General features: G+C 44.2%; 3 protein-coding genes across 6 annotated transcripts in view; 1 reads left to right on the top strand and 2 right to left on the bottom strand.

The window, feature by feature from the left end:
* Positions 1–24,563, top strand: part of LOC142765245 (uncharacterized) — a 347,073-nt gene that overhangs the window by 22,154 nt on the left and 300,356 nt on the right. The gene's annotated exons all lie outside the window — the stretch shown is intronic.
* Positions 955–5,101, bottom strand: LOC142765241 (uncharacterized). Its single transcript, XM_075865930.1, has 2 exons — positions 4,267–5,101; positions 955–3,944 (listed from the first exon to the last, which is right to left on the bottom strand). The coding sequence occupies exons 1-2, from the start codon at positions 4,372–4,374 to the stop codon at positions 1,887–1,889; spliced, it is 2,166 nt and encodes a 721-aa protein (XP_075722045.1). The 5' UTR covers positions 4,375–5,101; the 3' UTR covers positions 955–1,886.
* On the bottom strand, positions 8,990–23,753 carry LOC142765242 (uncharacterized). Of its 4 annotated transcripts, none has more exons than XM_075865931.1 (6): positions 23,306–23,753; positions 22,980–23,225; positions 17,071–17,164; positions 16,354–16,464; positions 15,775–15,858; positions 8,990–14,844 (listed from the first exon to the last, which is right to left on the bottom strand). In XM_075865931.1, the coding sequence occupies exons 3-6, from the start codon at positions 17,162–17,164 to the stop codon at positions 14,549–14,551; spliced, it is 585 nt and encodes a 194-aa protein (XP_075722046.1). In that variant the 5' UTR covers positions 22,980–23,225; positions 23,306–23,753; the 3' UTR covers positions 8,990–14,548. The 4 variants fall into 4 exon arrangements, with proteins under 4 accessions (XP_075722046.1, XP_075722048.1, XP_075722049.1 ...); XM_075865933.1 differs by having other exon boundaries at positions 17,071–17,167; XM_075865934.1 differs by lacking the exon at positions 15,775–15,858.

Genomic DNA, 24,563 nt, shown 5'->3' on the forward strand with positions numbered 1-24,563 from the left:
TGGAGCGTGATGCGGTTCGGTGGGACAGGAGAAGGCAAATTATATTTGACTATGCATACTTCCTTCCCAGTATGACCTAAGCTTCCAAATTTTCAAAAAAAAAAGCAAAAAAAAAAAACGGGTAGTTAGGCAAATCGCGTGCTAAGAAGTGCGGCCGCTGTGACTCACGGTGCCCAACACGTGCCGACTGCATAATCATTAGTTTTCCCCACTATACGTAGCGTAATTTATTTCATTAGAATTGAAACTTCAGCAGGCTAGTATGAATTCATGTTTTGGTTGATGCAGCGTTTATTTATCACGTTGCCGTACGCAAACCATCGGACTAGTCGACAAACTATTTTTATGACGAAAATGAAGCAATTACCTCTTGTGTGAGCGAGACTCGCACATGCGTGGCCTGAATGGTCCAGGTGCGTTATTCCCTTGTCCAAGGAACGACTTCTCTATTCGCGTACGCTATTTCAACATCATTTTTTTCCCTGTAAAGGTCGTGGCAATAACATGAAGAGTGATCGTTTCGCCCAAATCAGTTATTGACTGCAAGCTCGTAGATTCGAGGCCGTTACCTCAAGCTCTATAAACATCTCATGATAAAAACTGGGGCGGATTCACACAAACCTCCCAGGAGTGCAACAAGGGAGGGGAAGACTTATGGTACAGTGCATCTCCCATGCATCTTTCTACACAGCCGCTGCTTGTATTACTTCTATGTCGTACCCATTTCGAGTTCGTAAAGCGCATGCAAAGCAAAAACATGAGTACACAAATACAATAGTTGCAAAGGAGTTGAAGAAAAGGTCTTGTCGCACTGGATAAGGCTTTTGGATGCATGATTGGTGAATTCAAATAACTGTGTCGGCTAACATATCTTCAAGCAACGAGTCTTAGTGTTGTGTATATGCTATGCAATGAAGGGCTGTCATGCAGCAAGCAAGATTGAGTCAATACACGTTGTTGTGACAATTTATTTAGTACGAAACGAGTGTCGGCAGCACTTGGTTACAGCCACGAAGACACCTGAACATCACACACACAAAAAAGCCCGCAGAACTACAACGCATACATTCAGAGAAATGTGAAATCGCACAAAGCAAAAGTACATATAATCACGACTTTCGGATGCGAACTTGTGACAGCAGAGAATGAAGGTGTATGTTTTATTATTATTTTCCGTTATCCTATATCACACACGAACTTTTTACAAAAGTTTATTGGCGCTTCTGTGGTCATGTCTCTCGGTCATTGCTGCTGCAGAACGCACGTGAATGGCTGATGACACACCCGACACAAAGAAGTGAATTGCTACCTCATAGCTTGTTCGAGAAAGAGTCTTTGCTATCGTCAAATCTGAGCCTGCATCTGCCATTCGATATATACAAGGTCGTTCTCCTAATGTGCAGTTCTTTAGAGCGAAGCTCTTACGCACATACTGCTGCGTTGAGCGGCGGCGCCTGTTGGCGTCGTCGGCGTAACCAATAGAGCGAACAAGGACGAAAGAGAGCGAACGCGGAGTCTGCTGATGTCACTCGCCACTGGCCTCTAACCTCGCCTTCTTCCTCCGTCACGCTCGCTAGCCCCCCCCCCCCCCCCGGTAGCAGCTCGCGCGCGTGCAGGGCTGGCACGTGCACTGCGGCTGGCTTCGCTTGTCGTAACGGGGCTCTCGGCATTTCGCTTGGTTCGCGACGCCTGCAATGCACAAAGTGGTATGCGTAACGCTCGAGCACTGGCAATTTGCATGGAAATATGTAAATAGCTACAACTGCAGATGGCCGAAACTACAGACGCACTTGGCGTTGCCCCAACACGAAAGTGCGCTCAAAATCACCATTAGATAGCATCGTCACAATTGGTGAATTTCTTGACAGTGCACGCGCCCAGCAGTCCTACGACTCAAGGCTGTGGAAAATGTCCGAGTCGCCACTCTGCTTTGCCTCCTTGTTCTTCATCGAAGCTCGTTTAGACTGCTGGTGTGACTCAATTGCTTTCACATTCCACTGTGGTCTGCGTATGGGCATGCTGCGCGTAGTACGGGGATCTACAATTTCAGGTAACATGCAGTCTCTGTAAAATCTGATTAGTTGTGGAAGCATTCTGAATTTCCAAAAGTCATTATCTCTTTTGATCCGCTGTACGTGGATGCCCTTCGACGTGCAGACGACGAAGTGACAGAAACTTCTTTTAGTGATATGCAGCTGGCCTTGCACTTGGTAGAAATAGTTATGAGAGCAGCTCAATTTGGGTGGTTCGTGTACTTGGCTCCTTTGATTGTACTTTTTAGCTGCCTCGGATGGCTCCATGTCCTTCGAAGTGAATGGGCACTTCACCTCCACGATACCGTCGCTCGCAATTAATCCGTCTGGCGACGCCGCCAAGAATCCGTACTCTGGGTAAACAAATAATCCGCAAGGTTGCACAGCAGTTTCCATTTCTTGCTCGTATAACCGGAGTGCAACACGCTCCTGTTGTCTTCCATGCTCAAGAGCGGCACTGGTGAAATTTTTTTTATAGAGCAGGGTCTTCACGAGCGTGTCACACGGTGTCCACTCCCTCCTTCGGCATACTGCATAGAAATTCGACGCCGTTAGGCGCATGTTTCTTTCAAAATGCCATGTAGGATTATCAGCCTGTCCTCGAGTAGCCTTCTCAATTTCCATCTGCTGTTTCTCATTCACCTGCAGGCTTGCTAAAACAGCCCGTTCTTTCTCGGCATATTGCTCTGGTGGCATGTCTGGCTGCTGGCAATTCAGACCATAATGAATCATTGAGTCGTTCACCGTAGACTCCTTGCGCTTATGCTGCTGGTGGCCATTTTCTTCAAACAGTTTTCTTCTGAGAGACTCTTTGTTTGCTTTCTGAGCCGTCTTCTTGCTTGCGTAGCGCTTCAAGACGGCTGCGGGGCTCTTGCAGGTTACAGCCTTGGATGTGGTGCAGTGCCACTGTGGCCCCAGCTGAAAGCTGAGCCCAGCTCCATAACAGCGGTGTTCATAAGAGCCCTTTTGACATCTGTTGATCTGTTTACCACCAGATAGTTTGGCTACCAGTGCCATGACTGCCTCGGCAAGATTACTTGTATCATCTGTCACAAGACGGTCAGCTTTTTCGGCAATTATATTGGCAGCGGTAACTATTTTCATTTGTAGCACCTTAGGCATGGCATCATAAATGTTGTCACCTTTGGTGCCATCACAGAAGTAGTCTTTGCAACTGTCGTGGCAACCAAAAACATGTTTTGGGCCATTTATTAGGTCACCCGCAAGCTGGCGCGTAAGGTCGGCTTTCTGGGCACGCTGCTTTTGTGCAGTACCCTGTACATCTCTAAGAATGTTTGCGTAGTGCTTTATGGCCTTCCGTGCACCATTCTTTAACCGCTTAATCCTAGGGCCACTTAGGAAAGCTGAACTGCCCTTTGTTTCTTTGGCTATGCCATAGAGCCGAGTGGTGTAACATTTCACAACATGGTTTGCACATTCCCTCTTTTTTACAAAGCGCCCGTACTCCACTTTCGTGAGTATCTGATGTAAAACGGACGAATCCCCGTCTCCTATGAATGTCCGGTATTCCACACCATGCATTTCCACGCTTCTCTGGAAGCCTTCAACGATAATATCCGACTCCATTGCCCCTGAGCTTTGGTTCCAATTCTTGTAGCACACATGGTCTTTCTTGCCCTTTCCCGTCCTAGAATAGTGCTCACAGGTACTGCACAGCTTGTTTCGTACTCCTAGGTAGAGGAGCTTCTTCGTGCGTTCTCCTATAATCACAGCGACACCAGAGTTGGCGGAATACCGGTGTCCATGACTGCGGTGTGACCACCCACCATCGACAATCACTGTAATATAGGGGGTTATGCCATCCTCACAGAAAGCCCCAGCTTCTTCCGCGAGTTTTTTTTCTTCTTTTCCGGCTTTTATCATTTGGTCAAAAAGGACGGTTTTCCAGCACTGCAACAAAACAAAAATTACAGCAGATTACAACGTCGAAATTGTTTTCACAATAGCGATGCCGCACTTTGTAATTGCGTCCATGCGAGAGTGAGCTCCTAGACAGGACGATTACTGGCTCACTTGTAATCCTGACATCTCACGATCAATCGTTTCATTGTATACGACGAAATGTTGCAGAGAAATTCTCATCGTGCCGTACTCCCGTTCAAAACGCTTGCCATGCACGTGCCACTGTCACTTCACGTGAATTTTACTAAAAATAAAGCACATCCTTCATCGTCTTCAGAAAGAGAAAATAAATATTTATCAGCTTATTTACCTTTCCCAGGGACTCCTCCCGGCGTAGAAAAGCCCCTTTGCTCATAGCAGGAATTTCCATGACTGCCATTGCTTCCTCGAACTGCGAGTGGCCCGATCCGATACTCATGAATGCCCAAACAGCAGCATCATTGACTCCTACGTTTGCTTTGTCAGTGAGGGACGTTGGTTCTGTGACGGGGTCAGTCGTCAACTTTCTGATTTCCTGACATTCACTGCAGGTAAAAGTGAGCTCCGACCAGAGCCCCACTCTCCGTTCTTTCACGAGTGCAAAACGTCCAGTCAGCTTAGGACAGCTGTGGTCGTCGAGACTACGAACAGCGTTCACGAAATGGGCCAGCGACACAACTCGTCTTCCGGTGATGATCGGCTCCTCTGGCTGAGTTGTGACGCTTGTCTCCAGACTCAGGCCCGGCAGCGACCCTTCGACGATGCCGAAATTGTCCCAGTATTCAGACGTTGCGTCATCCTCTCTGGCAAAACCACTGTCGTCCAAGCATGGCGTACAGGCGGCGCTTTGGCGTTGCTCTCTGTTGCTCTCCGGCGAATTCGCCTTCCTGAAAATTTTACAGGAAAGTACATCATGTGGTTAGTGAGCTAGCACCAGATGCACAGGGATCGTAGCAACTACACTTCCAAAGCTGGCATGAATAATAAGCTGGTGTGGTGAGGGACCGATGCAAAACTCAAAATAAAAGGGCGAGTCCTTTTCTCAGTCGGGATAATTACTGAAAAGAATTTCTTCCGACAGTCGTCTACTATGGGTTGCTTGAATGTCGATAAAAGGCAAGATAGATGATACAGGTGTTTGGGCTGCCTTCCTTGAACCTAATCAATCAATCAATCAATCAATCAATCAATATATAAATTAAATAGTTTTGTTTCCAAAAAGCATATTTATGGTAGAAAAGGGTGGCCGGGATAAAATATGAACCATTACGGATTGACAAGTGCGTCATAGCGTTTTGAGAGGATGGTTGGGCGGATAGGGCATGTGACACGCTGTGTGCGCGCGTGTCCATGCGCTGTGGGATAAGCGCTCGTGTGTACAGAATCATTTGATTGGGTGCATCTCGCATCTTTTTTTTTACTTTGAGCACAGTCTAGCTTTTATAGAACACTTTCTCAGTTACAGTGCTCAGCTCTCAAGCACGCCGCGTGCTTGCGACAAAAGCAGCATCAGACAAAAATGCCGGGCTTTGCCACCACTGCTCAATGTTCCGCCCGCAAATATGCTGTTCGATCGGACAAGTGCAGGTCAGAAAGATAGACGGAGCACAAGGTCACGACAAATAAAAGGCGCCCAAGCAGATAAACACGCAAGCAGGAGCGTTGTGACGTACACACAGCGTGCTGTAGGTCCTGATTCGCCCAGACCTCTCGTCACAGCGCTAAGAAGCACCTACCCTTAGCCTTTTGATACACGGCAGCGACATTTCAGATACACAAAGAAACAAGGTTTTTTATAGACACCACACGTCCGCAGATCTTAGCACTTTCTTCTCACGGGCGCGCATTATCTAGGAGTGACTGCGTGTCCAGCGTCCTGTACACGCACCTATAGGCGCTGCAGCGACAAAGTACGGGATATAGCATTGGACAGTTTTGTTCACCTGAAGCCGTAAAACAGAAGTTCTAACGAATTTGTCTTTGTACATATATAGCCGCCAAAACTAACATGCCAACATAAAATAGAGTAAAGTATAGCAGTGTAGCTGGCAACGTAAAGCTGATCATAGAAAGAATAGGGAGTTTTAGCTTGTACGTATACTTCTTTACGTTACCGTGTTACCGGTTTACGTTTACCGTGTTACCGGCGCCCGAGATTTCGCAGCGTTTTGCTACACATACGGGAACCTTTACGTTCGTACGTAAAAGTTTACGTTCGCCGATGATGATGATCATGGATGCACACATATTCGTTTTCTTTTAAATAAAACTTAACCAGCGCTGCGGCGCAAATATAATAACTTTTAACATGTAAAATTATCAAGTATTTTGGTGCTATATATTCACCTAACCCATTAAAGTTGGCTGCGTGCAGAAAGCTATAAGGAGCCACCGCATAATTCTTTAAGCCTCTCTGGCTAAGCCTCTCTGGTTGAACGGTCAGCGGCTAGCCGCATTCGCAAAGAAGTGGTCGTCGATATGGCAAAGAGTGTGCTCCAAGATCCAGTTTAGTTTCATTTAAGTATCCTGCCGCCCGGTTCTTGGCCCATCCCCCTTTGTGGGTAAGCGCCATCCATAAAAGGCCATCAGCATCAGCATCAGCATCAGATCCATTCCTGGCTCAAAATCTACCGTGGAAGTACATCGACGATCTACTGATTATGGATCTGCTACAGCCGCAGCCGCGGAGGAACCTTCGCGAGAACGGCGTGTTGGATATCGACGGCGGATTGCTCCGTGCGTCGTCTGCTAGCCACGTCATGCTTCTATGTGCGCGTACGTCTTGGAAATTTTCAAAGTGTGGTTTGTCCAGTCATGTCAGTGCGAGTGTAACTGTTTTACCTATGCCTATAACGACGTACGAGAGCATTTTATCTTTCGGATGCTTATGCGTTGTAATAAGATCAGCGAGTGCAACTTTCCAAAGTGCCGTTTATTGTCGTTGTACCCTCCATTCACCAGAATAATTTCAGAGTGGGTGTCGCTTTCTGTTTCAAGCATATCACAAAATGCTCTGGGCATCCTCCCAAACATGAGGACTATTAAATAGTGTATAAATGCAGCGTGTTACTATAGAGACTCGGTAGCAAAAAAAAAAAAAAAAAAAAACAGGCTCTAGGCCATACATTTGGGTGCTGTTGGTAGGTGTACAATCACAGCACTGTTGTTTAATGATCGTGCTAGGGGCCTTAGTTGTGTTTATTTGGCCGTGGTATCGCTACATAGGAATATTACTACCACATAAACAGTGACACATCGGTACTTAAACTGTACTGAAAACAGAGTTACCGCGTGCTTAGATTTAAGAATGCTTTAAAGAAGCCAGACATTGGAAATAATTCAGACGGCATGCCTTATATGTAATGTCGTGTAACTTAACTGAAAATTTCATCTTTGTTACATTGTCTTCAGCGTTTATGTGGCATTGTTAGTGACTGACTGAAGGCAGTAATAATTTTTGTAAAAAAAAAAAACCATGCTTGTCTCATTAATCAGGCTTTTGTTGTAGCACTGTCATGCACGTAATCAATCGATGAAAGCTTTCTGCTGAGCTCTTATATAAGATTTTTATTTTATTACTGGTGCGAGAACATGTGCGTACATGTGGTAAATGCAGTATAGTGTCAGCCCCTGAGCCACTGAACGAAGCGTGGCTGCGAGTATTTGTATATGCGCCGTCGACCGCCCATCCACGCTAGCGCGGGTGCGGTGCTGGCACCTATAGCCCGATCTTTGGGAGGTTGCCCGATATGACAAATTCTTGAGCCACTAGACACCAATGGCTAAGGTACCCTTTATTGGCTGCTGTGCTTCGCTTTAGGCATCTTCTTCATAATTTACCTTGATGAGATCAGCTCCTGTGTCATCCCTTCTCTCTGCACATAACAGTATGTTGAAAACAAAGTAGTGCACAACTGTCTGGCACTAGGCATGTAGCTTATGCCTTTCTTCATGACTTATCTTCGGATGAAGGGGTGATTATTTCTACACTGTTATCTTCTGTCTTTTTAAGTGTTATGTGTTCTGGTTTAAGTGCAGTTGTTCTCTAGTGGTGTCTGTTCTTCAAGGAGTGTTTAGAAGACGCCTCTGACATTCCAAAAATAACAAAACTTGCTCGTTGTGCCAACACAACCTAACAGCTACTCATGTCTGCATTTTCCCATTAGTCTATTGTAAGATGGTCTGTTGAAGGCCGCAATCAAGTTTGGTGAACTACATGTGTGTGTGTGTATGCACATGACAAGGTAATCATGGTGGTGTTATCGGGTCGCTCCACACCTAAAAATCTCCAACTTTTTTTATGAACCACGATGTAATAAAAATACGGGGATGAGAGTCAGACACCTTGCTATGTGGAAGGAGTGAAAGCAACTACCTGTAGCAGCACCCTCTGCCGATGCTCGTGCTCTAAACCCATTTTTATTTATTTGCAACACACCTTAAATGTATTTAGAGCAAACTTTTATGTTCATTTTGCAAAATATGCAGATATATATATCCATTTTGATGCACATAGCTGGGCAATAATGGTCAAATATTTTGCAAAGGTTGCTTGTGCTAAGTCTGCGAAGTAGCGAGTGCCAAAAATGAGACACCCTATCAAAATTACGCACACGCAGAGTTTCACACCGATGGCACGCTTAATTATGCTTGTTGAGTGCTTCTGATGGGACTTTGTACACGACTTTGAAGACTTCTGTTGTGTCTGTTTCAGCATATTTTGTTCACTCATACCCAACACACATAAAAAGGCCCTTAAAATACTTTGTGCCTTTTAGGTTATGCATTTTTAGGATTTGTGGTTACATTGATGTATAATTTGATGGGATGTTTGCAGTTGCATAGATGTATATCTGTTTGGTGCTGAAAGATGTGTATACTTTATGCAGGTTTCTGCAGCTGTGTGAAAATGAAGGATTGTTCAGTATTTCACCCAGTGTCGATGTTTTGAAATGGCATACAGTAGTCTGGAGTAGAAAAATCATGGCCTAGGGTAAAGGCTCATTGCTCACTCAAAGTCGCAAAGTGTGCATGAAATTGTGACATAAACCTGGTGAAAAAAATATTTGGTTTTATTTTGTTTCACATATTTCATTACTAAAATCACTACTCCGCTGGGGCACTCAAGCTTTCCAAAGCATCTTTGTAAAATTTCAGGTACAACAAGCATCACAGAATGTATCACATGAGACCACAAAATGAAAACTATTTTAGCCCAGCCAGAAACTTTGATCTACAAAGTGAAAGCAAGAGGCAACATCTGAACAAGAGCTGGCTAAGTAATGTAAATATACATGAGTTTATTGTCTATCACATAATTAACCGACTAGATTTATTGAGAAGTAGCTCGGGGACATTCAAGATCTTAAGTACATGTAACAAATTTCCGGTACATCTTGTATCACAATAATATATCATGATAGCCCCTGCAATGAAGACACTTTCTGCACAGCCAAAAAATTTCATCTAGCTTTTGACCAAGCTGGGTATGCACAACACCTTAAAAGAAATAGCCAAAGCACAATGCATTTCGTAGCTTGAATGCGTGTCAACCACTACCATAAGAAAACAAACTATGAACAAACTTGGCACAATTTACCACCAGCATGGCCAGAAAATATATATCTCAACAAAAATTGGAAACACCGTTGCAGTGGCTAATATTCATGGACACGTGCACCTCGACTACAACAGAGGCCGACGAAAGGCCAAAGCGGAGGCTTTGATTTGTTTTTTGCATGCTTGTTGACGTGACGGAGTATTGTAATAGTGACAAGGGTCACAATTACACTGCTGTAAGAATAGACAGGTTTCAAAGCTGAAATTTCAGGCAGCATACGCATGGAACAATCAGAAATAGCAGATGAAGTAGCCATATTGTTGCAGGAAAAAAACATGCACACGAGTGCAGAGTTGGTGTTTTGACAGTATTTGTAGTGATTGCGCAGGGTGTGATCAGTCAGGTCAATTTCCTCCAATCTAAGTGAGCTTTCTCGTTATTATTAGTGCAACATCATCCTCCCGGCAAGTGTAGCTCCATCCGGGTACAAATCATGGAGCATTAGTGAAGGCGAAGTATATATGGTTTGAGCCTGGCGACATGAACGTCACTATCGACGTGACGGAGCAAAAACCCGTCAGCTGGTGGTATTTCGTATACCATGTCACAAAATTGGCGTAAGGTCTTGTACGGACCAGAATGACAAGAGAGCAGTTTTTCCGCTGAGCTAACAAGGCACGAGGGCGTCCAGAGCAGTACAAGAAAACCAAGAGACAATTGTGTCTTTGTGCTGATAATCGTAGCGTCGCTTTTGAGAAGGTTGTGAGGTCTTGACGAGCGACCTCTCAAGCATGGACGGCCGAAGTGATTGCATCGTGGGCGTAATTGGTCGTTGAGAATATAACACCAGAAGGTAGGAATGTGTAGAACGGCAAGACAGAGCCGCAGCCATACAAAAAAAAAGAATGGGGAAAATCGAGCGGTTTTGTGACAGGACGAATTGTAAGCAAAATGATTGTACAGTAAAGCGGTGGACAAAGTGATGGGGATTGTCGGAAACGTACATGGCCAGCATATCAGTTAGGAGTGTGGTTTAGTCGCTCAGTGAGCCCCTTCCTTTGATGGTGGTATGCGGTAGCAATCTTGTGTTCAGAAGCTCAAAAGCGGAAAGGGCCATCGTTGACCTTTGACAATAAGTAACGGCCACGATCCGTTAGTAACTGTGGAAGGGTGCTGTGGTGTAGAGTAACATCGGGGAGTAGAAAGTCCACAACATCTGCTGCACAGCTGGTCGGCATTGCTTGTGCGATGGCGTATCTTGCTGCATAATCTGTCACAATGGCAATCCACCTGTAGCGAGAAAGGAAGACGGCACTGCGGCCAACGTGGTCGTGTCAAACTCGCTGCTTTATTCGATTGCCGAAGTGGAGCGGCGGCGGTTGCCACGCCAAAACCGCCAGGCGCGTGAGCTTGTTCTAATCCTCACGCAGCTCGAGCTAGCATCAGCTGCGCGAGAGGCGCGGCGCGGTGATCGAGAGATGACAATGATAATCATGCGTATAGCCCCCCCCCCCCCCAGCGCTTTGCGTGATTAGAAGTGTATATAACAAAGAAAGAGACTATACACGTGAACGACAATCCACAAGGTGTCCGTTTGAGAAGTCCAGTTTGTCAACATGTACTGACCATCGAGAAGCAGTGGGTCTCTGTGGGCGACACTGGGAGTTGCGCAGTGGACGAAGAAGTAAGCGTTCGGTCGCTGTGTTTGCAACACAAGTGGGTGACAAGATGACCAGCTGGGGCCAGCTGGGAGCGCACAGGGTGCCGCAAAGAGCATTGCAGGTAGAGGTGCGTTCAGGGTGAGATGAGGGCGAGTGTACAAAAGTCGATTTGGCCCCTGCACGCGAAGCAAGAACTCAGTAGGAGGCATGTCATGTGATCCAGCAGATGTGAATTCTGGAGAAGGCTCTGTGGGCATACCTTGACTTGGGGAAGCACCTTCAGTAGTCGGTGCACGTGGGGGCGTCTTCTACCTTGTGGTCATAGTCAGATGCAGGAGTGGATGTAGGAGTGGATGGGGACAAAGAGTGGTGCATGAGCGGCGAACGTGTCCGATGACCTGGCGAAGACGGGGAGTGGTAAGATTTTGGCGAGAAATTGATCTGGTTGACGATAGTGATCTGGTTCGGCGTGAAGGGCGAGAATGTATGATCATCGAGCAGCAGGTGGTTGCGACTGGCATAACCGTTGACGCTTGGTTTGCCATTGTCGCTGACTAAGACATTGGCTGTCGGTTTTCCAGGGTGGCGGCAAGCACATGACGTTTACTGCAAAGCTCCATCGTGGTACCCAGCACATTCACCAAATGTTGCGGGAAGAGTGCAGAGGCACACGAGTGCATAGTTGGTATATTGACAATAATTTCAGCAGTTGTCCAGGGGGTGACGAGTCGTGTCATCTGCTTCCAATCTAAGCGAGCTTCTTCGTTCTCTATATTGCAACAATATTCCACTGGCCCTAAAAAATCAGGTATGCAAAGTTGTCTAATGCAAATCCGAAACAGCAATAAAAAAACTACGCTAAAAGCACGATTCCCAAGGAAGCCTTGGTCATTCTGGCAAAAGCGGGCAGATCCCTAAACGTGAGCTCGACCATCTTGTAGTTCCCCACTCACATCACCAACGGAACGTGATATCCTCCCAAATAAAAACGAGACTACACACTTGATGGCCAGATACATGCTGCGCTGAACACGGACATGCCTCTCGTACAATAAGGAACATACCTCATGTATAAGGATAGGATCACTAGCTATAATGAGAAAAACAAAAGCATATGTTAACACAAGAAGGATATTCCCACTGCTTAGTCCCAAACAAAACAGCAGACAGGCCATTTTCTGGGGGTAACTCTAGATGAACAACTTCCCTAATCCAGTCCGTCTAAGATGGATATATTCGAACAACCATCAGGACGACATGTAAAATTCGTACCAGAAAGGACGTGCAACACTCTAACACATATTATAGGGTTGTAGTTATGTTGCCAGAATGGTTGCAGTTACTCTGGAGACCCTTTCATTGAGGTTGGCTACTGCTCTGCACATCTCAAACTTTGGCGTCTAAATGTGAGCAGTCCAGCAAGCTCACGAGGCGGCTTTGAGGCAAAGCTTAGACGTTTCCCCGTGCGAGACCAAGCCAATATTGCATTAAACCTTGATAGACATTCGATAAAGTTGTATCCATAATGAAAAAATTGGAAGCGCAAACCAACGGGACACAAGAGAAGAGACAAACAAGCCCGTTGTCCCGTTGCTTTGCGCTTCCAATTTTTTCATTATGAATTTGTACCAACTAGCCCACCTATCAACCCTTCTGAAAGTTGTATCCTTTGAACCATAAAGTGAGAGAAAGAGGCAACATCTGAATCTCGAGCTTGTGTCCCATAGCTAAAATGTCTCAGCCTGAAGTAAAATTAGGGAAACAACAAATTCAACAATGAAGAGGAGGCCGTAACTCAATGAAAGCATATATGCACCTGCAGGCATCATATGAGGTCAGTTAGAAAAGTATCCAAACTTTGGTGGAACAGCAAAAACGGGCATTATTGGAGCATTGTAAACCTAAACACCCTCAAAGTAGTCCCCTTGGGACTCTAGAGACTGCTCTTAGAGGTGCTGCCATTGCCGGAAGCATTCTAGCACTGCTCCAGTCGCTCCCTCATTTTCCTTACAATGAAAAACCAATGAGAGCACTGTGCATACCTCACTCAAACACTGCATCCCAGCGACTGCCGAAATTGCCAGGCGGAAAAAAATTCACACATGCACACGAAGGTTCAAAATCGGCTAATGCAAGCGCGCTTGTTCGAAATTCATGAAGTGCTTGCAAAAAAAAACAGAGGGGCAATGTATTGGCAACAGCAAGTGGCAAAAGGGAGGCGCTATCTGCAGAGCTTGTTGAACAGCTAACAGCAAAGCATCATCAAGAGCAGCTGTTGCAGTTTTGTACAACCATAAAATTGTTCATAAAATATGCATAAACCTCCATGTAACAAAGTACAAAACATCACCGATACAAATCATCGCATTGAAGGTTCTTCGCATAAAAGTTGGTACTTCTATGGCGAAACTCTCTGCAGTGCTATTCAAATGATTATATGACTTCTGTGTTAGATTACCACACTGCATTTTTTTCTACTTCAACTCTTTCCAAAATTTAGAAAAATGTATTTCCCTTCAACTGTAGTGGCTGGTCTCTGTTGCACGGAAGATGACTTGACAAACGCTAAAACTACATGTTTTGACCACTGGCACTAGCAGATGTTTTAGTGTATTGCCTTCCTTTATCGATTTTTTTTATAAAGCGCATGGACATTCACGTGCTAAATAAAAATGAAACTTCACCCTTAATTTTCTCCACGAATAATTAATTTCCAACTGTGAAACATGGGGTTAGAGTTCTCAGAGTGCAGTTTGTCAACCTAAAACCAAGTCATTGCACCTCTTTAATGTTCACTCCAAGGAGCCATGACAAGCAATTTTCATAATCTGTATTATAAAAGTTGGTCCTTTGCTGTTGACAAATGAGCTGGTGAAATTTCAGCACATTTGGCTGAACGCTTAATTTATAATGAGGATTGTTATAAACACGCATGTGGCCGGGTAGCCTCACAACAGTACATGTGAACCATGACATAATAAGACACTTGCTTTGTGAGCGTATCTATTCCGCCCAACAACTGTTTCATGGTCAGTTGCGGTACAATGGAGCTACTTCAACTTTTGTATGCCTTGGAATTGAAAAATTGAAGAATTTGCACTGGCTGAAGTTCGGGAGAAGACAGATCTCCTGCATGAGACACATGACGACCCACACCCCATGGCAACATAATAGTAGCTGGCAGTGGGCAGAGTTTATAGCTGGAGACTTATATAGCTGACTTAGCAATTAGATATTATTTTTTAATGTCTGTTTTTCATACATTTACAGGCACAATAGACGCTCTACAATATTTAGCTGAGAATAGCAGTACGGAGGGTGACCTTGTCATGGCCCCGAATAAGTACTTAGTTATGGCGGACTTGGTTACATGGAGGTTTAAACGGATACATCTACTTATTTATGAATGACTTTATGATTTCAAGCTGCGCTTCTTGATAGCTCCTGTTGTGCCTGCGCTCCTCAGCTAGCGCCTCTAGCTCAAGCTCCTTTAGCTTGAATTTTGCCTCCTGCTCCACCTGCCTCTGTTGAAGCTCCATTTCTTTCAGCTTCATTTTCTCCTCATGGTGCTTTATCTCGAACCGGAGCCGGTCCTCTTCAAGTTGGAGGCGGCGGTTCTCGATTGCAGTGTCCCGATCAAAGCGGGCCTCAATGAGGGCATATGTTGCCTCAGCGTACCGCTGTGGACCTGCACAAATTTACAAAGAACAGTTAACTGTCTTAGATTTAAATGGATGAGCAAGTGCAACAGTTTACAAAGCACCATGATATTCTACTGAGCACACATGGTTCTTTTTAACTCAGTAGACTCTCAGTAAACTGAAATCTATTAAAGGGAATTGTTGCTTAAATGAAACAACTTCATTCAACACGGTTGCTTTCGTACTTAGATTCTCCACTTCTTTTTTTATCTCGGAGCTACTGTTAAATGGAAAACATTTTCTAGTCTCTTCACATTCCATTTAACGAGAGTCTACTGTACAGTACTATTGCAAAACACTAGACTTATTAAACACAGGCAGGTAAATACTGTAATAATAGTCAAGCTGCCTCTGTACACACAAAATTGCTTGCAACAAAATGTTGCATTTACTTAAAAAAGTATTGGGAGAAATCTTATAAGTTGTTTCTATGCATCAAATGAAAGGTCAAGCCCTCAAAACCAAGAAAGTTCACTTATACACTTGACTACACTTTAAAAAGCAAATGCAACACGTTTTTAAAAAGCTGGTTCTGTTTCATATACTGTATACTGACGTCGAGACACACTGTAGCCACATGAGTTGGCGACATGCTCACGCTAGATATGGTGATATGGTGACATTACACGGGCGTTCCATCATCTATTGCTATACACATATGGGCCTTTCCTGGCCAAGACTAAAGATGCGATAAAGCCATATACTTGGAGATTTTAGGGGACAGAGAAATAAGCTTTCTCAAAGAAAGATTTACTACACAATTAAACTGTTTTTTTTTTACTCTTGCCTTCAATAGCAAGCATCTTCATCTACAATTGTGTACCTGCATTTTGAATGATACTCTTGTTTTCTACAAGGCAAAATACAAGATACACTGATATGACCAAGCCTTTTTTTTTTTTTTTTTTGTTACACACCTTGCAGAGGCACACGAGTGTTGGCCACCCATCTGGTTTCACCAGTGTGGGAATCAGGGGGGCTCCCATGCACAGTTGCATTGCCTGGTAGTCCAAGAGATCACAAGTAACCAAGTTCAGAAGGAGGCTGGTACTTCAGTCTAATGCACATAAAGCAGACTTATTCTCAAGAAGACAAAGCAAAGATATAAAAGCAGCAAGGGCAACTAAAAGAAGTGGATCCATGATGAAACTATGCAACTAGTTTTTGAACATACTGAAACTACTTACACTTGTTGATACTTACTCTCTTATTAATTTATTATTGCATAGGACAAAAATATAGTACTGAAAAACAAAACAATGTCCTTCGCTGAGCTCATATTAATTTAATTAAGGATTTGGTGCAAATGTTAGCAACAGCTAAAATCTGACCCTGTATTTCTTTCATAGCACAAAATAGAATTTTTCAGGCCATCTTGAATGATTTCCTAGACTCAATAGCTGCACCTAAAGTCGCTTTTGTTGATGTTGAAAGCACTAATGACGAAAATCATTTGAGTCTGTAGGCATGCACCAACAAAACTAGGGATTACAAACCTGCAGCAGCAACATCTGAAGGACTAGATGTTGGAGTTTGAGCTCGACTGGGTGCAGCAGTTGTGATGCGGTCAGGTGCTGGGCATGAGGCCGTCCGGTTGTCTTCGAGTTCTGTACATCACAAGTGAACCAACTTAAGAGCTGTGCTGTGTGCTTTGAGCTTGAACCCAGCTTTCATTTCCAATACACATCGGCAATAACTCCTCTCATGCAGCAGCTCTTTTGATGAGAAATACAGGCTCTTCCTAGTGCCTTATTTACATGCTGGAGGCTAGGGCTCAATAGTGCCGGTGCAATTACTTGAAAAACCTTATTTTCTATGATCTCCCAGGTATAACATGGACCCAAAAAATGACAAACAACACAGGGTGATGCACAAGCTATCAACTAGCCCCTATTGCCGCCTTAGTAGCTTCAAAAACCCACTGCAAGGCTAAAAATGACAGGTAGGAGAAAAGAGAAAAATAATGAAAAGTAATTTCAGGCCATGCTGAGAGGCCCACCTGACTGGAAATGACTATTTAGGACTATTTTAAGGGATCCATGGTGTTGCCATTTCTTCTGTGTGTTTGTGTACGTGCATTTTCCAGTCTTAAAATGAATTAACACCAACTATCCCAATTTTGCATGCTACAGCATCCACTAGTTTATGCAACAGTGTATTCAGCACGTGTGTAATGAAAAAATTTTAGTGTTTCTCACTGTATTTTCACTCACCACAGTCAGGCAGATCCATGTGAATCTCTATGTTCTCCGGCTCATACATTGAAGTAAGAAGTGTCTGAGCGAGCCTGTGACGTGCTTGCACCATCTGCTGGTCAGGAAGAAAACAAATTTTTATTGAGCTCTACTTAATATAGCCAGCAGAAATTTGATTTGTTATAACATAAGGGCTCTAAACCAAGGATTAAGAAACAAAAGAGAGGGAATACAAGTACTTATAGATAATGAGTAGGTTACACATAAATAAGAATAATTATAGAAAAATGGAGAACCATGCTAAGAGTTTGGCAGCAGTGCTCGCAAGCTTCACGTCGCTAACAGGTTTTCTCTGTACGCAGCTGATCACATTCCTGGGATCGTTATCGCCGCACACTGCAAGCAGTACCACTGACGAGAGCACTATTTCGGACAGCCAAATCGGCGCACATTGTGACGACATACAGTGCAGTTCTACGCCATCTACAAGAAGTGGCTGCGGAACGAATTGCGCCTGCGCGGATGACGTGTCCCCAGAACACGAGCACTTCATAAGTCAGGAAACTTCCGCTCTGACGGCAGTTTGGCAGCAGTGCTCGCAAGCTTCACGTCGCTAACAGGTTTTCTCTGTACGCAGCTGATCACATTCCTGGGATCGTTATCGCCGCACACTGCAAGCAGTACCACTGACGAGAGCACTATTTCGGACAGCCAAATCGGCGCACATTGTGACGACATACAGTGCAGTTCTACGCCATCTACAAGAAGTGGCTGCGGAACGAATTGCGCCTGCGCGGATGACGTGTCCCCAGAACACGAGCACTTCATAAGTCAGGAAACTTCCGCTCTGACGGCAGTTTGGCAGCAGTGCTCGCAAGCTTCACGTCGCTAACAGGTTTTCTCTGTACGCAGGTGAGAATTTCACTACTTCACCTAAGCTCTGTTATTGCTAGCACTGCTGCCAAGCACCATTGTATACGTTGTGTCAGCTGCTGTTGTCTTGTTGAAGGATGAATAAGGAACTAGACGTATTTCAGCGAGAGATACGGAAGGAACTCCGCGATTTTAAAAAAAGTGTGGACTATTGTAGTGCAGTGTGTGATGACATAAAGCCGCTCTCCGAAGAGATAAGATCGTTACGAAAAGAACTCGCAGATGCGCGAAAGGCAAACGATATTCTCATGATGGAGACGAAGAAATTACGCATGAAAGTCGAGGACCTGGAGGCGTATACCAGAGCAAACAACCTTGAAATCAAGGGCGTGCCCAATGAAGGTGACCCTTCCGAAGTAGTCCAGAATATTTGCTCAGCAGTCGGGGAACCCATCACTTCCACAGATATTGATGTTTGTCACAGAATGGGAACAAAAAATCCCGATGTAAAGAATATCATTGTACGATTTGTTCGCCGGGAGAAACGAGATGCCGTCCTGGCTAAGGCCAAGAGGGCACGTCTTTCTGCTAACAAAATTGGTTTCCAGTCAACCGATCCTATATTTGTCAATGAAAACCTAACCCAGCTTGGGAAACAACTCCTAGGCGCAACCATAGCTAAGAAGCGTGGCGTTGGATGGAAATACGTGTGGACGCGCAATGGAAAAATTTTTGCCAGGAAAACGGAATCATCAGAGGTGCTCAGAATTGCTGAACGCGACGATTTAGAAAAGATGTGCCGCTAGGTATCGAACAGGCACTCTGAATTGATACAGTCTGCTGCGAAATGGCGTTATTTGACAGTTGTCAATACCATGATGCAGACAGTTTTAACAAAGCGGTCACGCATATTGGAAGGCACTTCAGTGCTTTACATTTGAACGTGCGCAGTATTAAAAATAAGGTTTCTGATCTCAGCATGTTCCTCGATTCCTTAGCTATAAAATTCGATGTAATTTTGCTTTCCGAGACATGGCTCGCTCCTAATGACTGTCCTTCGCAACTACAGTCTTACAAATACAATGGTGTTACCAGGACTAATAGTCGTGGCGGAGGCGTTGCTTTGTACGTGAAGGACTGTATTCCTCATGATATTATTGATGAGCTAACCTTTTTGACGACTACTGTTGAATGTATTACAATCCGATTACCAAATGTTCTAGTTACTGCAGTGTATCGGCCACCCGCAAGCAGCAAATCTGATTTTCTTGTTATTTTTGAAACCATTATATCTAAGCTTCACTCGTTCCGCGTGCCATTTTTTCTGATGGGTGACGTAAATATGAACATGCTAAGCGATGACGTTGCCACTATACAGTTTGAAACTATTCTGTCCACCTATTGTAGTGAAAACACTATCGGTCTGCCTAGCCGAATCACGGACCATAGCGCCACTCTTCTGGACGTCTGTATCACAAACGTGCCGACGAATAAGACTTTTACAGGCTTATTTTCACTCGACCTTAGTGACCACTTACCCATTTTTGCTCTTTTTTCCACTGCAACGAATAAGCCTAGGTACAATGAAAAAACAACGTACCGCGTCATAAACCAGCTCACCCTAGAAAAATTTCGTTCTGAAATAACCCATACGGACTGGTCTTTTGTGTACGCTGAGCGAAATTCAGATCACGCATATAGCGCTTTCTCGCGCTATCTGAAAGCATGTTATGACAACAGTTTTCCTATGGTGACATACACAATAAAGAAAACGAAAATTCGTAAACCATGGATCAACAAGAATCTTCACAAAAGAATCAAAACGAAAAACAAAATGTATCATAAGTTTGTCCAAACACGCGACCTAGAGGTGCTGAAAAAATTCAAAACGTATGGAAATAAGCTAAACGCCGACATACGCAAGGCTAAGAAGATTTATTATGAATGCCTATTCGCCAAGATTTATAATGATCCTCGTAAACTGTGGAATGAAGTGAATAACCTGGGACAATTTACCGAAAGTAAAATGCGTATTAATGTCAAAGCCTTCTCCCAAGATATGAGCGACGAAGCAGCTATCACGGCTATGAACGAATATTTTGCCCATTCTGGTGATTATGTGCCTCTTTCAGGACATTGTACGCAAGAAAGGATTACCCGTAGAACGAGAGAGCCTAACACAATCAGTCTAAGTCCAGTGACACCTTCAGAGGTACACAGCTCGATAATTAGACTACGTAACAATGTCGCAAGAGGCGCTGATGACTTAAGTGCAGCGCCCTTGAAGCACGTTGCGGACCTTATATCGGAGCCCTTGGCTCATATTATTAATTGCATGTTAGTTTCTGGTATTTTCCCCTCAGAACTCAAGGTTGCGCGTGTATGTCCTGTGCACAAAGGCGGTGCTTTGAATGACATTTCTAATTATAGGCCTATCTCTGTTTTACCAGTGCTATCGAAGGTATTTGAGAGTGCCATAAATTGTAGACTAAGGAACTTTCTTTCAAAGTATCAAATAATAAACCCTGCTCAGTATGGTTTCCAGAAAGGAAAGTCCACTGAATTAGCCCTATTAAACGTAAAAGAGGTCATACTGAACAATTTTGAAAAAAGACTATATACAGTAGGACTGTTCCTTGACCTGAAGAAGGCTTTCGATAGCATAAAACATGACATTCTAGAAGAAAAATTATTTGACTATGGATTGCGTGGCGCTGCTCTTAAACTTATTACGAATTACTTATCTGATAGAAAACAATATGTTACACTCGGAAGCTTAGCGTCAGAAGCAACTGAACTTAAGCAAGGCGTTCCACAAGGTTCTATCTTAGGACCCTTGTTATTTATACTTTATATAAATGATATATGTAATATCCCATACACAGAAAAACTAGTCATGTACGCAGATGACACGAATGCCTTTTTCAGTGCTGATACAGTGGCCGATCTTCAAGTTACTGTAACTAATTATTTAAGACACCTGGAACTGTGGCTCCATGAAAACAAGCTTGACTTAAACGCAAGTAAAACAAAATATGTTATATTTAGGCCTCCTAATAAGCCATGCATTACACTGAATTTCTCCTTTCAAGGCACCACGCTGGAATGTGTTAAAACGCAAAAATTTCTAGGAGTATGGTTTGAGGAAAACATGTCATGGAACATACATATATCAAAACTTGTCTCTGAATTAGGTAAAACTGTTGGCTGCATGTATAAGTTATCAGACCTTGTACCATTATGGCTTAAAAAGGCTATATACTACGCCCATTTCTATTCTCGGTTATCTTACTGCGCACTAGTATGGGCAAAAACGTCTGCTCAGAACCTCAACAAACTAGAGGCGTTACAGAAAAAGGTTCTTAGAATATTTGAAAAATTTTATGGGCTTCCTAGCGAACTACGTACTCATCAGCTCTTTATAAATCATGATCTTATTAGAGCAAGTGACCTTTACACATATAAACTAATACTTTATATTCAGAAAAACAAACTTCATCAGCATTCAATTGACAGCTCCTGTCGATACGCTCTCCGAAATCAACTAAGACCAGTTCCCTTTTCTCGCACACGTTACGGAGAATGCCTCCTACACCACCAGATACCAACAATATTGAACAAATTCTTAACCAGTATCGACTTCGAACTGCCTGAACATATATTCAAGAAACATGTACGAAGTATGTTGTTACACGCATAGGAATTGCTCAAACAGCACTAGCTATCTTTCGTTATCATGTTTTTTACATGTTTTCTTTCCTTTTTGTATAAGAATTGTTGTTTTGCGCATGTGCCTACAAGATTTATGCGACCTACGTGAAATTATGTATGTATTTTGTTCACTAAAAGGAAAAAAGTACTAAGCTCTCATTTTGGCTTATGCATGTACAGTGAATTACGCGATATTTTTGTAAAATGCCTGCTGCTCTGGAACGGGTTCTTGGGCTCTCTCAAGATGTCTCCGACATCTTTTCGCCTAAGGACCTCCGACTTGATGTTGTTGGAAATAAACTTGACTTGACTTGACTTGACTTGAAAAAAAAAAAACATCTACGAACTCCAGCTGGACAATTATTTCAGGTACACTTATAAATAGTCTATTTCAGCCTTGTGCAAAGCTGTTGAAGGCAAAAGTGTCACCTAATTCCTTGAAAAAAAAAATCATCACATTCACATGTTGCTTGATCTTTAAATCTAGCCAGTACCTCAGCCCAACAATCTGTCTGACATTGAATCCCACTGTTTGGTTCAGAAGAATGAAGTTGTTCTAATCTTTGCTAGACACTAAATGGCGTATCACAGCCTTCTTTGGTGAGACAGCTATTCCTCAACCTTTGGCAGAATAGTTCAAGCTCTGACCTAGTAAAATGTTATGTAACTGGTGAAATGATTATGTAACATAGAAAACAATTGCATATTCATAAGAATTTCATGTCTACTGCAGGATGAAGGCTTGCATGAAGATATTCCAATTCGCCCATGTTGTGCAAGCAGACTGCATGCCATGTCTATAGCATTGTCAATGTTGCCACTTGATATAACTCATGTTCAAGGTTCTCTGCGTGATTCTTTTCTGAACATGTGTGTGTTTGTGAGTAGACATATCTTTTTGCACATGTGATCCTTTTTTACATCACGGTAATCACCTGACATCAGAAGTAGCAAGCAAGGCAACCAAGCAAACATTTCCGGGAATCTTATTTAACATTGCTATATCTCTGTCTCCACCTATCTGGTAAATATACCACAGTGCCACACAAGTAGCACCTAAGTCATACAACAGGCCGCAAAGTGTGCTGCAAGCATGGCTGCTGCCTTCATATTTTCACACAGAAAACTTCCAGAGGTTGTGCCTGCTATGATCGTGCAGAAAGCAAACGTTTACAAATATTTGTCCAGTTTGTTACTCTCTTCTTAACTTACTCAACCGGTGAAGCACTGTAGTATCATGCAATTAATCAAATGACACCACCTGTAAATTCAACGCAGGCCAAGTGTACGGCTCACTATCAGTTAAGTACGAGTAAGAATTGCGAAATCAGCACATTTCTTACCAGGCTCAACACCGTCCCCCGCTGTTAACTCCGCGTAGGCCGCCAGGGCATCTTCTTCCCTGTTGTCGACGCGACGTTTCGCTGGCGGTCGGGCGATCGAGTTTCTTGTGGCTCTTTTTTTGATGTCGTCGCGTTCAGCGAGCTGTCGTGCGGTTGACGGCGGTGGCGTGTAGCCGCACTCGCGCGCTGTCAGCCGCTTGCTGCAGGAGGTCCTCCAGTTCGGACTGCTCCTCTTCTGTACCGGAGCTATTGCGGAGCCAGTAATCACAATTTTTGTCAATGGGAAAGAACAGTACATAACAAAGTTCAATAAGAGACGCACTTACCTCTTAATTTTCTTCTTCTGATCTCGCAGAAAACGCAGGAGGATTAAGTTAAGCCTTTCCCTGGCACTGCGAATGCTGAAGCATCTGCCGAGCACCTCGGAGAGCCGATCGGCTATCTGCAGCCACCTCGCAGGGTCAAGGAAAGGGTTTACATGTACTACCTCCTTTACTAGAGCGATGTCATCGCTGAGAGTAAATCGCTTGCGCCCGGACATCGATTCCGCTGATGACAGAGCGAATGTAAACAACGTGTTCGCCGTTGGCGCTTCTGCTTCGGCTTGTCTTGACTCGGTGGCTTGCTCCGGGCCGTGAACGTAAAGCCTATCCGGCGAGTAGTTTACGTTATGTAAAGGTTCACGTTCCGTAAAGACTCGCGCATGCGCAGATTCTATCCGGTATCCGGTAACACGGTAACGTAAAGAAGTATACGTACAAACTAAAACTCCCTAATGTCGCCCACAACGTGACAATTTGCCTTCTGCTTCCTTCCTTCCTTTACGGAGCCCACATTGCGTCTGGGGTACAAAACGAGCTCGCCACCGTATCAAGAATAGGCTTCTATAATGTTTTTTTTTTCTTTTTGCTGCTGTAGCTGCGCGCTTTTATTATCAAAAGAAACCACAGTAATCGAAATGGTCTTACCTTGAATGGTGTGAAAATGCAGCTGCTGCCCGTGCTCGACATGTCGCGATGGCGGCTCTCTTGCTCTTCCGTGAAGCTCTATCCTTATGATTTGTCATGACTCATGTGAAGCCCGGCAAGGCACTCGTGCTGCAGGTACTCCCACAGGCACTCGCAGCGCACGCTAAGCAAACTCTAAAGAAGCCCTCTACGCGAGCAGTGGACACCAGAGGATGCGGCAGAAATGCATTCTATCTCTAGTGTCTCACGCTACTACAGCACTGTCGCCTTCCGTGCTGAGCACGCATTTTTGTGTCCGTCCTCTTCCTCACTCAGTCCGCCTCCCCCTCGTCATGCTGCCTCGCACCTTCAGGCTAGCATAGTGGCTGTTATTTCACATCTCCTGCCCTCGTGCGAGGCCATCTAGACTATTCAGGTGTTAGTGGTGTCGCCTTGGGCACCCCTTCTTGGTACCTGGTAAAACGCGTTCCTCGCTCACTATTGACGGGGGACTAGCTGGAGGGGAAAGGCGCGTAGCGTTCGCACAATGTTCACTGATAGGCGCGTGGCTAATTTACTTATACGTACGTGGCTTTGGAAGTCTTCCTAGTTAGGAAGCACATGGTGGCAGCCACCG

The sequence above is a fragment of the Rhipicephalus microplus genome, chromosome 6, assembly GCF_043290135.1.
Source record: "Rhipicephalus microplus isolate Deutch F79 chromosome 6, USDA_Rmic, whole genome shotgun sequence".
NCBI lineage: Eukaryota > Metazoa > Arthropoda > Arachnida > Ixodida > Ixodidae > Rhipicephalus > Rhipicephalus microplus.